This window comes from Dreissena polymorpha, chromosome 3 (assembly GCF_020536995.1).
Source record: "Dreissena polymorpha isolate Duluth1 chromosome 3, UMN_Dpol_1.0, whole genome shotgun sequence".
NCBI classification, from domain to species: domain Eukaryota; kingdom Metazoa; phylum Mollusca; class Bivalvia; order Myida; family Dreissenidae; genus Dreissena; species Dreissena polymorpha.
In genome coordinates, this window is record NC_068357.1 from 5512744 (window position 1) to 5528977 (window position 16234).

The 16234-nt window shown below is 34.6% G+C and overlaps 2 protein-coding genes across 2 annotated transcripts in view; both read left to right on the forward strand.

Moving 5' to 3' along the window:
- Window positions 1-15036, forward strand: part of LOC127875308 (probable G-protein coupled receptor CG31760) — a 29261-nt gene extending 14225 nt beyond the window's left edge. The window contains exons 5-11 of the mRNA XM_052420277.1: window positions 7375-7507; window positions 8153-8479; window positions 9551-9625; window positions 10001-10110; window positions 11535-11888; window positions 14519-14624; window positions 14765-15036. Coding sequence (XP_052276237.1) covers window positions 7375-7507; window positions 8153-8479; window positions 9551-9625; window positions 10001-10110; window positions 11535-11888; window positions 14519-14624; window positions 14765-14926 — 1267 coding nt within the window. The 3' untranslated portion in view covers window positions 14927-15036. The remainder of the gene's footprint in view (window positions 1-7374; window positions 7508-8152; window positions 8480-9550; window positions 9626-10000; window positions 10111-11534; window positions 11889-14518; window positions 14625-14764) is intronic.
- On the forward strand, window positions 3101-4919 carry LOC127872824 (uncharacterized). Its single transcript, XM_052416239.1, has 2 exons — window positions 3101-4149; window positions 4350-4919. Exons 1-2 carry the CDS (start codon window positions 3405-3407, stop codon window positions 4886-4888), a joined length of 1284 nt encoding a protein of 427 aa, XP_052272199.1. The 5' UTR covers window positions 3101-3404; the 3' UTR covers window positions 4889-4919.
- Window positions 15037-16234: the final 1198 nt, after the last annotated feature.

Here is a 16234-nt window from a genome sequence, read left to right on the forward strand (position 1 = left end):
TTTAACAATGTAATTATGACAGATAAAAGTTGGTAAGAACTAGGGACTACAACTGTACTTGTATTCAATGATATTGATCAGAGTTATACGTTTTTAAGAATTCGCAGTTATATTTTATGTATTTTGCGAAAAAATTTCATGTTACTCGTATATAAAGAATACATTGTTGGTGCCGAGATGGAGAAAGTTTATTCCGTGAGGCTTAGAAAAAGAAAATATTTTTCTTTTTCGGGCCGAACCGGATAAACTTTCTCCATCTCGGCACCAACCATGTATTCTATTTATTCTTCTTCATGCCGTTGCCACATTTTATCAAAGACAAATGATACATTGACATAATTATATAATTATTCTTGTCGAGCCTCCTACATGTACACAACATTCCAGACGACCGAATAACTACCGATTGTGTCACGTAAAAAATAGTTCCACTTTAAAACTGTTCCTTTATGAGAATTAGAATGAGAAGACATAAAAAACTAATCGAGAATGTGATATTTTTCTTAGGAAAAAAAGAAAAAAATGTAGCAGCAAAACAAATACTAAGTTTTATTTACCCGAATGACAACTTTAATCCATGACTTATAAGAACAAATTAACAACGATATACACATCCATTTTCTGTTCTTTCATCCCTTTGTCGAAATCCATTTTCTGTTTTTCCATTCCTATTATCGAATTGTATTCTAAACCACACTATTATTTTCATAGCGTTTGTATCGAATGCTATCCACTCTGACCCAAAACCCGATTTACGAAATCGTTATCCTGCCGTAGCGAATTATTTTATTCCTATCAAAATTAACAATTATGAATGACAAACAACCACTCCGAAATACGTTTATGATTCGTTCGATGCGTTAAAAAATACTGTTAAAATTACCATGTCAAAATTGTTGTCCCTAAATCCTGAGAGAAACTAGATAGTATGTTTCGTTTGAAAAATGACGTCACACAAGGTACGTCATAAATTGCGTAATCAAGTAAATGAAAATGATAAATACGGAAAGCTGGTTCTGTAATATATTTTAAAGAAGAAAAAAGGATGATAGATACATGAAATAAAACAATAACATTCATGATGAGTACCAATAAATTTCAAAGGTCAAATATAAGAACATGTTAATCGTCACAGCGCGCGTAGGAATACACTACTTCCTGTTGACCGGGGATAGGAAAATTTATTCGATCCTGCTTTATTTGGTCAATGTTTGCTACAGAAGCAGGAGAAAGATATCTATAGCGCACGTTATTTCTTTGACAGCATTAAACATGTCGGCGAGTAAACAATCACGTGTTTATGCCCCTTTTTTAAACGATATTTCGGCTGTTGTCGCCAGCTCACAGGAAGTCTTATATAACAATTATATAAGTATACCATAGTAGTGAGACTTTAAATTCAGGCAGTATACCTTACCCAAGGGTATGAGCTTTTATGATTGGCTGCAACGACAAGAACTGTGGAGAGTAAACTGTGTTTTAAAGGGATGAGTAAATTCACTTTAATCAAACAAAAAATAACATGAAGTTGATAACGTAACGAAATGAATTAAGAGCATACAGATATCATGCTAATAACAGGTTGGTTTCGAGTATCGCCTTAAGTTTTTAGAGTGCTGTTCATTGAACGATTATATTAATAAGATTGCAAGTGCTCTTAAAGAGGGTATATACGATTTTTTTTATATGTGTTTAATTGTAATATATTCATAAAATATGTTACAATAACACAAAATAGGCAAGAAAAATTATACATTAAAGCCGAATTTCATAAAATGCAGCAAAGACAATTTAGCGCCCCGAGCCGATAGTGACGTACATATTTTCCTACAATAACCGAAGCATTCGTCTTTGTATTATAAACCGTTAAACTACGAGGGGTGTTCCAGAAGTTCGTGGATTTTCGCTATAACTTATTAGTTTGCTGGTAAAAGTCAATGAAATTTACATATTATACAAACCAATTATCACGGACTTTATATATAAGCTAAAAATGCATGAATTCCATAAAGCGCGTTTGAAACGCGTTGCCATAGAGACCTCAGTAACGACATGCGGCGCACGCGTGTATTTTATTATAAGTATGAGCGTTAAGCGAATTTAAATTTGGTTTAAATGTCGTTGATAAACAGAATTTACGGCAAATTTCACGTTACAGCGCCTAAGTCCTCCTTACAGCCCGGATTTGGCCCCTATGGACTTCCGCGTCTTCCCGGAAGTTAAATCACAGTTGCGCGGTATTCGCTTTGCAAGTAAACAGGAACTTACAGTTGCAGCAAAGCGAATCGTGTTGTCTTTTGACGCTGACTGGTATAGAGACACTTTTGACAAGTGGGTTTCCCGACACATAAAGTGCATTCGCGTTGGAGGTGATTATGTGGAAAAGATTTGACAGTTGTTAACTTCATAACGTCATTGACGTTGAACAGAAACGTTACACGTGCGTCGGTGTGCGCATTGTGCACATGTTTAAATCTCTGATATATATTTATTGTTTTATGTATTTCCATGACATTTGGAGAGTAGATTTGGAAAGGACGAAATATTCTCAACATGCTTTGTGTTTGTCCATTTATGTTACCAAATGAAAGTTATATTGAAAATCCACGAACTTCTGGAACACCCCTCGTAAGTTTAGATGCACATCGTACATGTATGGTATACATGCTGGCGAATTTGGCTGCATAGCCGTTTTCAATTTCAGATTAAATATCTGGCTTATTTCGCATTTTTCGACACATGTTCTTCTTAACTTTTATTTTAATTTATATTGAAATATATATATAATAAGTTGTTTACACCGTTTATATAAATTCATAAATATTTGACAAAATCGTATATACCCGCTTTAATGGTTTGATTACAAGCAGAAAAGATGCATACATAGCGTCACGGCCTTTTCTCTTTATTATACGCATATTTTTTTTGTTTAAATGCATACCATTTGGAAGCATTTAACAGTTTAAACACATAAATAAAGATAAGTTATGCCGTGTTCAAAATGTACCGATACTAATATATGTTGTCTTTATTCATCGACCTTTATTCGAGTTTAAACGTAAACACTTTCAAGCAGACGCACATACTTGAAACATACTTCAGCGAGACATGCTTATCGCAAATCCCAAGAGTATCGATTTTACAACACGAACTATGTATATGCTATAAATAATCATGAATGAATACGCATTTCGGATGTTTACAAAGCATATGGCAAGTTTAAGTTTCAAATCACGTTAGTGATTGTATAACCGTACAAAGTATTTGAAAGAAATTACTCTCCGTGTTGACTCATTGTCATATTTCGCAATGTTATTTGCGGTTATGTCCACAAGTGCATAAGTCAACAACGGAATATGTGTTGTGTTTTAAGTCGTTTAAGTGTCTATTGAATGGATTACTAGATGGATAACTCGACACAGTGGAAGACTTTAACCGATGAAAAAGAGGACAGATGTATCGTAGAAACCCGTCAAGACACGGGGGACAAAAATCCTGATATTAAATATAGAAAAGATGACGATGAACGAGAACGGGATTCCACAAGAGATGACAGATTCGTCGAAACCGATGATCACCCTGAATTTCTGCAAAGTCGACAGTTTAAAAACATGAAGCCGTACTATAGTGGATCAATTCTAGACGACCGAAATGCCGAAATGAGAAAGTCAATTTATTATATCAGACAACATTGGGACGACTTTGGCATCTTTACAAAATGGCTTAAGGAACTGTTCTTGAACGACGAGCCTATTGCATTTAAAGACAAAACAACAGAAGAAGACTTTGAGAGACTATTTTCAAGGCAACGCAATTGGATGACAGAGGAAAGTGTACACACAGAACCAGTCAGTTTTGAAGCGATCCGCTTGTATACCTCAGACGAAGGGTATAAGCGTATTTATAAACTTTGTAATCACGTGTTTAGGGACGAACATTGCTTGATTTCAACGAAAGAGATACGTAGCGTTGTATTCCTTATTGAATTGATTAACATTGATTTGTACAATTATTGTTTGCTGCACTCTGAGAAAAGGGATTATCAAGGGACGGTATATCGCGGAATGGTTTTGAATGAAATGGATTTTGAACAGTTCAAACGCCTGCGACATGCACCTTCAAGCTCTCGAAACATTGCAGTTCCGCTGGGTAAGACATTTATTAAGCCGAATAATGAAACAAACACACTTTAAGTTATATACAAATATGCTAGCGAACGTAAAGACTGATGAATAACGTAATGTATGGGTAGCGTGCCGCATTTAGATTTTTAAAACATAACAAAAACCATTTTAAAGTTCATAGAATATATTTAAGCTCCATATCATGTCTATAGTTATTTGTTTCAGTACTCTTCTCAGCAAGTTTTGATGTAGGTGTCGCACGGAGATTCATTAAACATCGGCTGAAAGAAGCCAGCAAGGAGGGTTTAAAACTGCAACCTGTCGTATACAAAATAAACATAATAGGACTGAAACCCGAATTCATTCAACACTTCAAAAGTAGGTTTCCGAAAATGACGCTGACCTCCATGGGTGCTGTCGACATTCACGAGATTTCGCGGCACCCGGGAGAGAAAGAAGTCATCCTCCGAGGACCTTATACGTTGATTCTGGACATTTATGATGACGAGAAGGACTTGGTTGGTGTACCATGCAGTGTTCTGGAGGCATTGGTGATCACGTCTAATCGGGATCACATCACAACCTCCCAACCCGGGCCCGACGACGATTTAGCTAGGGATATGTATGGTGCCATGGTTATCGTTACCCGCAGCGAATATGCCGTGCAGTATTGTCGATCCAAGGGCTTGCACCGAGATGAGTCAGATTTTCAGGACATTCTTGAAAATGCAAGAATTCAGCTTGATAAACTGTGGAATTTATGATTTCGTTATTAATAATAAAGAGCAAATGTGATTTATAAGAACTTTACTTATTTATGCTATACAAATATGTGGTTAATGAAAGTAATAATGGTCCATCTTCTAATGCGTGTACTGTTTTGCATTTCGTCTTTGTATCGACACAATATCACGCACATATCTTATGACATGTTATTCCGTAATGAATTAAGGATACTCATTAATAATCATAATGATTGTGTCAGGTATTTACACGCAATTTGTCCATAAAGACTAGGTTAAATATAGTAATTTGTTAATGAAATAGAACTTGTCGTTGGCACTTGCTATCCATGCATTGCCTTGATATTTTTTACTAATGAGCACGATGCCCGTTTTTCTTAGTTCTAATGAACGATTGCAAAATCAGTCATTGACATCTAGAGTGTAAAATAGTGCAGGCACTGTTTTTATAATGTTCGCTTTCCAACTTCTTAAATTACCGTATATTCGGTGCAACAGAAAGAAACTGCCAAAACTACGTTACTTGAATTAATCCACGAGATAGAAAATTGACGTTTTCAATAGATTAAACGAAAATGATCTAATAAAACATATGTTCAATTGTACCATAATTTAGGTTAATATACAAATACTGCATATGTAGGTAAGATTGTTTCACTAAGGTGTTCGGTATAAAACGCGCGTGACTAATGGTATAACCTGGTCGCCCATGGTTCGATTCCGGAGAAGAAAGAATGTTTTATCTACATAATATGCGATTATAAATATCAGCTTAAATTCACGGATTTAATGATCTGTAAAGAAATTATGTTAAACTTGTCTTCAAATATACTATAACAATTTGACATGCAGACGGTCGGACAGACGGGCGGGTGGGCGGTCCAGAGGGCGGGCGAGAAGGCAGGTAAGTCAGCAGACAGACAGGCAGGCAAACAGACAGAAACACAGACAGGCAGGCACACGGACGGACAGATGGGCGGACGAGTGGGTGTGCTTGTTGGTCGGCAGACAGACAGAAAGCTACTTTTTATTTTTGAAAAAAGTTAGTTTTGCTTAAGTTTACGTGATATGCGAATAACTATATAGCTGTGAGCTCTTTATTTTTTAGCTTTGGTCATCAATCAGTGACGTAAAGTCCTTAAAATTGAAGCTTTGAACAATTAACATCGTTTAATCTATTTTTTCCAAACAATATATATGTTACGGTTTACAAATCATGATTTGGTTATCACAGTATTTGTTGTTGTTCTTTAAAGAAAGAAATTACCTCATTCTCTACATGATTCATAAGGAAATACAACGGTGACTCCCCATACACTGAAGCGTAAGGCCGAAACATTAATATCAAACATTAATACGAAAAGTACAGAAAACACCAATCAAAATCGATATACCTAAATATGGGAATAGTCATGAATATTTGGATACGATAATACTTCTTGCAAAGTACGTGCTTCAGAAACCTAATCTCGGACAAATCTTCATTAATGTTAATCTTGAGGTTATTTCGTCCGATTAATCACGAAAGCGAATAACATGTCTTAAACGTACCCAATAAAGAGCTCATTAGCTATTTTCTTAATGGGTGTCCTTTCATAAAAGGGCAAAATTGCGACATTTTCAAAAGAAACGGGAAATTAGATAACATCAGCCAATATCGTGCGTCTTACAACAGATCTAGATGCAATCTTTCCAAAGTTATTTTTTAAACAAAGACTTTCAAATTAGCCGTCTGGTATTATGAAAAACTAATTAATTTAATCATGTTAGAAGTGCAGTGAACATTGATTTGTTATTAACCAATCTAACGTTGAAGCAAAATGAACAAATTGTAAGGAACTTTTATTATTATTATTATCATCAAATACTAGTAAATTATCAACAATAATATTCCCGAGGTATTTCATACATTCTCGAGTAGAAGGTTTCTTATTTACTATTAAGACAATAAGTATGGTGAAGGTATCATACCAGGTTTTCTCTTTCGGCCAATTAAACTGAAATAACACTTGATGTTTTACTAAATTCAAGATATTCATATGACGTAACATTTGCAACTTAATTTCATATAACTATTTATAGTGTTTGTCCTGATTCAGGTGTTTAATTTGCAAATGTTAACTTTACATTAACAACTATATTGGAAAGTAATAAGGTAGTTTTTTGCGAAACACTATTACGGTTAAACCTCAAACTGTCTTATTATTAATAATTTAGTGTCATATGCTTCTTTCACAATCAATCGCCTCATTGTGTTTCCACATGAAAGAGACCAACAGACTTCTTAATGCAGCTGTAATATGGTCATATATTTATATACCAAAGTATTCACAGTACAATAACTTAAGAACAGTTTCGTGTTTAATGTGTCTTTGTGTGTGCGCATGCGTGATTTTTAAACTAAGATATTTACAAAAGAAACAGCAAACTAATTAAACGTTATCCGGGGACTGACTCAAGAGGTACATGTATATTTTATATAATTACACTTTTTTGTGTTTTTACAGAGGCGTTGCAACTATAGACATCGAGTTGACACACGTTGATATTAACCAGTGCGATGCTGAAGAAAAAGACACCAACAAAGGTTCCGGTCTGGACGTTTTTAGAGGCACACACATGTGCCAGCCTACAACAGAGGTGATTTGACTTCAATTTGGCACACCTCAGTCGTCAGTATTTGACTCAAGAGACATAATTTGGCATGCGTGTTTATATTTTCTTTATGTATAGGATTATATAATTAGAAACATTTCATACGCGTGTTTGATATGTGATTACTCTTGGGGTAAGGGTCAGATTCGGCCAGCCCAAAATGTTTGTATTGACCGATCTAAGGCAGTGACTCCAGTCTTGACCAATGCATGTTTAGAATAGGTGATCGGTTATAAAAGTAGTGGATAAAAACAGAAATTGCTCTTATGATTATGTTTCTGGATTTGCATTGATTGGTTTGACTCTTTAAATAAAAATTGGTATAAAAGGCAGAAACTGTCGGTTACGTACACGACAGAAAAAATACACACAATTGTAAGTGGTAAATAATACAGCCCTATTGAACAAAATTGTGTATGTACAATTTGATATAGGCCTAAGGACAATTTTTGCTTAGCTTTTTTAAAAGCTAGCGACTAAAAGCCTGACACGTGTGTATCTTTTTTTTCAAACGAGAATTTCAAGCGAATATTTCAGATACGAAATGTGTATTAATATATGCAAAATATAAAGAAATATGCTTGAATTGAAACCAACCATTATTGGTAATATTTAGCACTTATTTTTTAGTGTGTCCCAATGTATGGACAAGGGTTCGAACCTGGGGCGTACTACTGTCATTGCAAGAAAGGCTACTATTTCCCGAACACGGCTGAGTCCATAAAAGCATACACTGGTGTTAATATCGAAGGCCACTTTAGAAGTGTCGGTCATTTTGATGACGTCACATTTAGATGCGTTGCGTGCGCAGCTGGATGTGACACGTGTTGGGATTCGTCACCTTGCCTGCATGAACGTAACAGAGCACTCGTGATAACCATTTTGCTTTTGAATTGTATAACAGTTTGTGGAATTTTGGTTATCGCCATATTGACGTATTACTACAGACATGAAATGGTGAGCCAATTTGTGTACAATAAATAATATAGTTTATGTTATAATTAGTTAAAGGGGCCTTTTCACGTTTCGGTAAATTGTCAAAATTGAAAAATGTTGTTTCAGATTCGCAAATTTTCGTTTTAGTTATGATATTTGTAAGGAAACAGTAATACTGAACATTTATCATGCTCTTAAATATCCATAATATGCATCTTTTGACGATTTCAAAACCCGAAAATTATAAAGCGTTGCAACGCGAAACGAATTACTTATTTGGAGAGTTCTGTTGTTGTCGTTATATTTTGTGAAACTACGAGGATTGCGTATATAAAGTATAAAATACATCTGACATTGTATCCGGAAGGATGGCCGAGTGGTCTAGGTCGTAGACTTTTTACTCCAGGACTCCATAGGTCAGTGGTTCGAGCCCTGCTGAGGGTTACCTTTTTTCTTTTTTTTCTTGTTATTCTTGATTTTTTACTGGAGCTTTTTATATGCAATGTTTACATTTATCAATATAAAGCATTTAATGACAAACTTCAAAACATGCCAAAATCTGTGAAAATGCCCCTTTAAATTACGCCATAAGCATACGCGTGATTCTAACAGCCTTACCTCATTGGGGTGAACATTTTTTGGCCCGTTTCAATAACGTTGTACATAAACAGAAAACACACATATGCTCTCAAATGGAAATTGTTTAATCTGCGTCATCCCGATTGTGTGTTGTAGAAAAATGAGCACTTGCCCAACAGTATTACAGAGGACAGTAGTACACGGCAAACGTAAACGCGAAATTAATAAAACTGGGCTGAAATTACATATTTATAATTATATTTAATTTAAGCTTGTGTGGAAAAAGAAATTTGAAACAAGATTAAAATAGCTGGAGGAAAAAATACTCGGTTAACAATCTTTATGTTATTACTTTGCAATTTGTTTGTTACTTAAGTTTGAGTGCGACACAATTGTTACATTTATCAAAGAGTTATTACTTTTAATGTTTGTGTGTCCATTTCAGATTCACATGTTAACTTTACTGCCTGAAGGTGGTTAATATTGATTATCTGATGTTTCTCTTTTCGTTCATTTCAGATTATTAAATCTGCAAGCCCAATATTTTTAGAGTTATCTTGCCTGGGCGCAGTTTTGATTTGTATCCAGGTAAATAACTAAATTACAAAAAAATCAATATGTTAAAGCTCAAAGCTTACTTTAAGAAACGCAACATGTGTACATAATTGACTTAATATTTCGATTAGGTAGTTTTAGTTTTGTAAACAGGATATCAGAGTCAACGATATCATGACGTGAATAAATAAGACAAGCAACATTTAAGTATCATACACTATTTAGACGCCACTAGTTGGTAGAAATTTTGTGATTTAAACTTGTTTGTAGACTGGAAATAACAAATGGCCAACTGTAAGCGTTCTGTTCTTGATGCCCCGGTTTTACAAGTTTTAAACATGTAATGAAAAAAATGGATTTCAGAATAGGTCTATGCTACTAAAGCCTTTAGTTATTTCGTTTTCTTAGAATTTCTTCGAGTACTCAGACGCCACTGTCGTTTGGTGCAGCGTGCGGATCTGGCCTTTGCATGCTGGCTTCTTTGTCCTGTATGGTTCATTGATTCTCAAAACGTGGAGGTATTCATAAACGTTTGAAATATTTTCCCAGTATAAAAACATAGATGATATATTAATACATATTTACTTTAATTATCTTGTCCATTATTATGTATTATTATTCGCATGATACTTATGTTTTTGGATACATACGTTTCTTTAAAGTAGCGTTGCTGATAGTAATAACCAATACAAAAACACGAATGTGATATTAATCAATCTCTAGTTAAATGTGTATTCTTGGACATAAAAACGAAAACTGCATTTAAATCGGCAATGTTTTGACAAAATACTGGCTAGAGTTAGCTCCCTGTAGTAATCTGCTCCATGTACAATTTTCTCATAGTATCGGCCCTTCTAATTGGTTGCTCAGATTTGTTGCTATGCGCATGTGCTTGTTCTAAAATAAGTAACTTAATGAAAAAACGAAACTATTGCTCATGTTGATCTTAAAATATGTTTACATTTTATTCAAAAATAAGTGGCATATTAAACATTTGATAAATCTACTATTAATCCATAAAGAAACTAACGTAATTGTGTTACGCAATTAAAAATCATAGCATCACCCTGGAATAAATATGACCTACCTTCCACCGAACACCTGAAGTCATGAGAATGATCGTAATAATAGTCATGGATAGCCATCAAATAAATTACAACTTCTAACAATTGAAGAAAAAACAACAAACTTTTACAGCACTTCCTGAAGATTTTAAAGGCACGATACTATGAGGAGGACCGATACTATGAGAGTAAGGGATAACCGTGATTGTGCATTGTTGTTTGATTGAAGTTTGAGAACTGAAAGACATATTGATCAATTGTTATTATTTTTACTACCTCTGTATCAAACATAAAGATTGATGAGGAATGAATAATCAATTTTATTAGTTTTTTTAATTAGTATTTACAGGTAAAGGGTGATTATTTATGCATCAATTTTCAATTTCTAAACATTTCCGTACTGAATCAAATCTTATAAAAACAAACACTTCAGTCTTCAGATTGGCAATAACATAATGATTGATGACGCATAAAAGTATGGCTATACAAATGTGTTTGACATTGCTCATTGTTTGCAATATTTTTAAACTCTTTACAAATATAACATAAATTTAGCGTTGATTACATTCTCGCTTATAATGTCATACTTCCTGACTTTCAACTGAACGACTTGGCAGTGTGTGTGTCTCATATGTTCTGTATTTAAGTTACTGTTGAACCATATTTCTCATGATCACTCAGGATGATACAAATCGTAAATGTGCATAGCTTATTACGACCTCGTTTAAAATGGTTAACGATAAAAATTAGTATGATTTTTTCATCGGTCAGTGGTGATAATAGTGTTGCTGATGTTCTAATGCTGAAATGGTAGGTTTATACAGAATTTAGAGTGTGTTTTATTTCTATTGTAAGCTATTTGTTGTTTGATCAAATAGGATTTCCATGATATTCACTGTGGGCACTCACAAAAGGGTTCGTCTGCCAGACCAGGTGTTACTGCAACGCTATGCCTTGCTGGTCTTCTTGGTGTTAATCTTTCTCGCCGTCTGGACGGGCACGAAGTCGCCAACCGTCGAGGTGTTGGTAACATCGGATAACCTGAAGTTCCACTACTGCAACTATGGACCTTGGGAATACGGGATTATATCCCTTGAAATCGTGTTTCTTCTCTACGGTGTCTATCTGTGCTTTACCGTCCGCCAGGCGCCCCCTCATTACAACGAAAGCAAACATATCACGTGGGCAACGTACAACGCTATCATTTTGGGAAGCTTTACGTCGCTATTGTCGTGAGTGTTTATATCCATTTTTTGTTTTGCCTTTTTTACGTCGCTCTTGTCGTGGGTGTTTATATCCATTTTTGTATTGCCTTTAATGTGAGCAATATTTCGTTTGTATGAGTATGATCTTTACAATGCTTAGGATTCTATATCAGTTTTAATAGGAGATCAATTTAATTCATATTATTTTAAAATGAATTTTATTTGAAACTGCATCCTCATACGAGTACATCAGGACTATGGTATAATAAGAATAATCAACGAAATTGTCGTCGCCGACTTTTAACACTTCACTTGATGCAATTTGATAAATTCAGAAACTAGATCTACAGAGATAGCTGATGCGGCTGATTGGAACACAAGTATTTTCGCGAGTAATCACAAGTCATCAAGTGTATAAAAATCCTCAACACTTAATATGAACTGTGAAGTCAAGACAAGTCAAATAAATAATTTTAAATAAATCGGAAGTAATGTATTGATATACATGTATCTGCATTATTAACAAACTTAAAAGTTTTAAGTTAATTTTATAACCCTATACTATTTGTCTTTTAAATGTCATTTAACAAGAAAGAAGAAACCGAGAACTGGTCCGATTGATATGTTTGTAGCTTTGAACAAAGCAATCTCATGTTAGCTTGTGATCTCCTCTCTCCGTCTTCCGTTCTTCGTATTTAACCCATTTATGCCTAGTGGACTCCCCATCCTTCTAAATTGGATCAATTTATTTCCAAAATTAGGGATGTCTAGTGTATCTATTTCTATATTTAGAAAATTTCCTACAGAAATTCCTTTAAGCAAACAGCGTATTAAGCAACATGCGGCGTCTCATCTTGGTCTACGCTGTTTGCCAAGGCCTTTTTTTCTAGACGCTAGGCATAAACGGGTTAATACGTCAACATTTAGATTATAAACACGTTGGAGGCCATGTATATTACAAAGTCTTCATTCGGAATAACATCTTAGACGTCAGTGGGGTAAAGCACTTCGTCAAGATAAAAAGAAGACCATTTTAACTTTTTTCGACGTCACAAAATCTGCCCACACAAAGTGAATTTTTTCAAAACAGTTGGCTCAATATAAATTGCTCTGCTGCAATGAAATTGGCTTTAAACGATCGGGAGAGTTTTGCCTCGAGGCTTTAGAAGAAAATAGTAACTGAATATATACGGAATATTACGCTAGTCAATTGTTCCAAGAGGTTGTATTACTCGAGTGGCTTGTGTGATGACGTATCACACGAGAGGCGGAGCCTCGAGTGTGATGCGAAATAGCACAAGCCACGAGAGTGATACAAACTCTTGGAACAATTGACTAGCGTAATATTCCTTTTATTATATACAACAACTAACGAAAACAGTTAACAATTGTATTTTTTACTTTAACAAAACTGACAAAACAATGGCTAAAACGGTACGCCATAGAACAGTTTATGTAAATTAACCTGTAAACATTCGAACCGGGAAAACACAGGTTTCCGACACGCTTACCTTAATGCCATCGTTAATCCAATGTTTATAACAATTAAGTTGACAACTTTAAATTTTAATCCGATGTTTATAACAAAAACGTTGAAACGATATGCACTTACACTTCTATTTCTTCCATGTCTTTATCGAAACTTAGTTTTAAACCACACTATTTTATTGTATTCCTATCGAAATATACATTTATGCATGATAAACACACACTCCAAAATACGTTTTGAATTCGTTCTATGTTTTTACAAATAGTTTACTGTTAAAAAACACCTCGTCCGTCATGTCATTTAATTCCAGAGTTTAGATAAAACCATCGCGTTTCGTCACATAAATGACGTCACACGATATACTACGTAATATATTTCGTAATATAAAATATTTTCGGTGCGCGTAATGTGACGTCATTAAATGGGTCGAAGTAGTCCGGCTAGTATGGTAATACGGAATTGGAAACAGCGAGTAGCGTAATACGGGATTTTTATTTCAACGATTGATACAACCTGTATTTTGTAAAAAGCATTAAAGCAGGTATATAATAAAAAGCAGAATTGGTATGAATCAACCTCCTCTGAGGATTTCTGTCATGTTCAATTCTCTCAAAGTGATTAATACACCTAAATATACCAGGGGAATCACCATTATATTAGCCATTGTTGCAGGTTACGTATAAACAACAACGTCTTCGTACTTTTTGCAATAATTATTTCCTATCCAGCGTCCTTTACATGTATTATATTCATGTTCCTTTACTTGCTAAGAGAATATTGTTATTAACAAACTATCATTAGTTATGTGCAGTTTGTTGTATAGTCCATTCGGATGTATATACTCGTTTTAATCATTCAATTGTTGTCATAAGATCGTCTAAGGTAAGTACAATACGTATCTTGGAGCGGAAAACCTTCATATTAAAACACACAAAGCTATGCAAACATTCCTAACTAATAATGTTTCTACCATTATTCAGCGAGCGTGTCTTCGGTGATCTAACTATTGATTATTTGTAACATGTAGTCAATTTCTTACAATATTTCAAAAACATACTTATGTCGTAACATAATGTTGCTACAGATCCTAGATAAGACAGAGCTAAGAGAGTATTTCTACGAAGGACCAATGGCAATTGTAAAACACTTCATGTTTGTGATGTTTCAGGCGTTTATTTATTTCGGTGCTCGGGCCTGACCTGATGCTGCTGTTACAGATGCTACAGATACAGGTGTACACGACGATTACCGTGTTACTTATATTCGCTCCAAAGGTAACTTTGGAGTGTACTGTAAATTTTTAGTTTTAATAGGTCAAATGTCTTGCTAAATTGATAATTCAATTTATTTGAAATGAACCCATTCAACATTAATAGCATTAAAAAATCTTCGTCGTATCTTGTATATTTTTCAGTTTCATGCCTTAATCAAGAAAACGGCTGTGGAACAACAGATGCCAAACCAGTTTACAACTCAACATACAATGAAAACAATAACAGGGCGGACGAAAAAGAACCAGATTTTACCGATCATATACGTATCAAAAGCTCACAAGGGGACCCAAACTCTATACTAAAATATTTTTTTCATTCTTTAAAAAAAACGAGAATCAGATTAATTGGATAATGGTCATGTGCATAAAGTAGTGAATATGTGTTAACGATTATGATCACGCGAATCACAGCTGTTACGAGTTCTCCAAATGTCCACCAATCGTGTGCTATTGCTCCAAAACAATTAACTTAGCTTAAGCAAACGCAGCCAAGATAGTTTCATGAACATCAATTCCTTACCGTATCTCTTAACGGAAGCTCAAAAACTGTTCCTATTCCCTTAGCTATGCATTAACAAGTTATTCAACCTCGTACTCTCAAATTTAAATCATTGCACTCGTTGCTGTGAATACACTTCTAAGAATACTATACAAGTGGCATTTTAAGTTTACACAGTTCAAAACTATGTCATTTTGATTAGACAATTATGCCATCAAACGGCGCATGGAACACAAATATTTTTAACTCAACAACCTTCACGGAAAGTCGTAGCGTTTGATGAAAAAGTTACTTGTATTGAACTCTGGAAACTATAAAACTAAAATTAAAAAAGGATAAGCAGAATACGTACGGAACAAACCGTAAAGGCTCCTGATGGTTTTAACTATTAAAGTTTCTTTTTAAATTTTTGAACGTGACGGAAGTGAAAATATTATATTTTTAAATTCACGCGAATAAAAATCTCGAGTGATAGAGTTTAATTGTGCATTGACATCTCTCGCAAAGCACAATTTGTGTTCGGTTTCAAAATGTGTTGTCACTTGAAAAACCCTTTCGTGGTTCTATTTCTGGTTTAAAATCATATATGTGGATTGGTTTTTGCCTTCACACAAATCCTGCATATACATTTTATTTATTGCAACACATTTTTATAAATGTAATCATGGGCAAAATGCGCAAGGAAACCTAAAAGCTCATTAAACTGTATTCATGTAGGTAAAAATTAATGAGTGCGAGGGCTTTTAGATAATTACAATTGTGCATTTTTACCAAATGATCCGTGTGTTTTGTGGGCGTTCAACTCGTTGTTGTCTGGTACTAATTATGGTAACATAATAATTGAACATACACAACCTTTTGAAATAATACGCGTGATTTGTTGTGTACACCGTTAATGTAACTTACGGTTAACAATATCCGTTGAAATCATTAGCATCTATCTAAAAAGCATTTGCAGATGCTCTCACCTTGGAAACTAATGGTTAATCAACTGAAAACATTTGTTTATGAATAAAAGGTCCACTGTCATGCCCATAATACGAATCTTGAATATGTATCAGATGGTTTTCAAAGGGTCATTAAGATATAAACGTCCAAACCACGTCCTTGAT

Bases quoted from the DNA above. Each gene is read 5' to 3' on its own strand.
- LOC127872824 (XM_052416239.1), top strand. From the start codon at position 3,405: ATGGATAACTCGACACAGTGGAAGACTTTAACCGATGAAAAAGAGGAC. The intron at 4,150-4,349 runs GTAAGACATTTA...TATTTGTTTCAG, and splicing joins AAACATTGCAGTTCCGCTGG to TACTCTTCTCAGCAAGTTTT.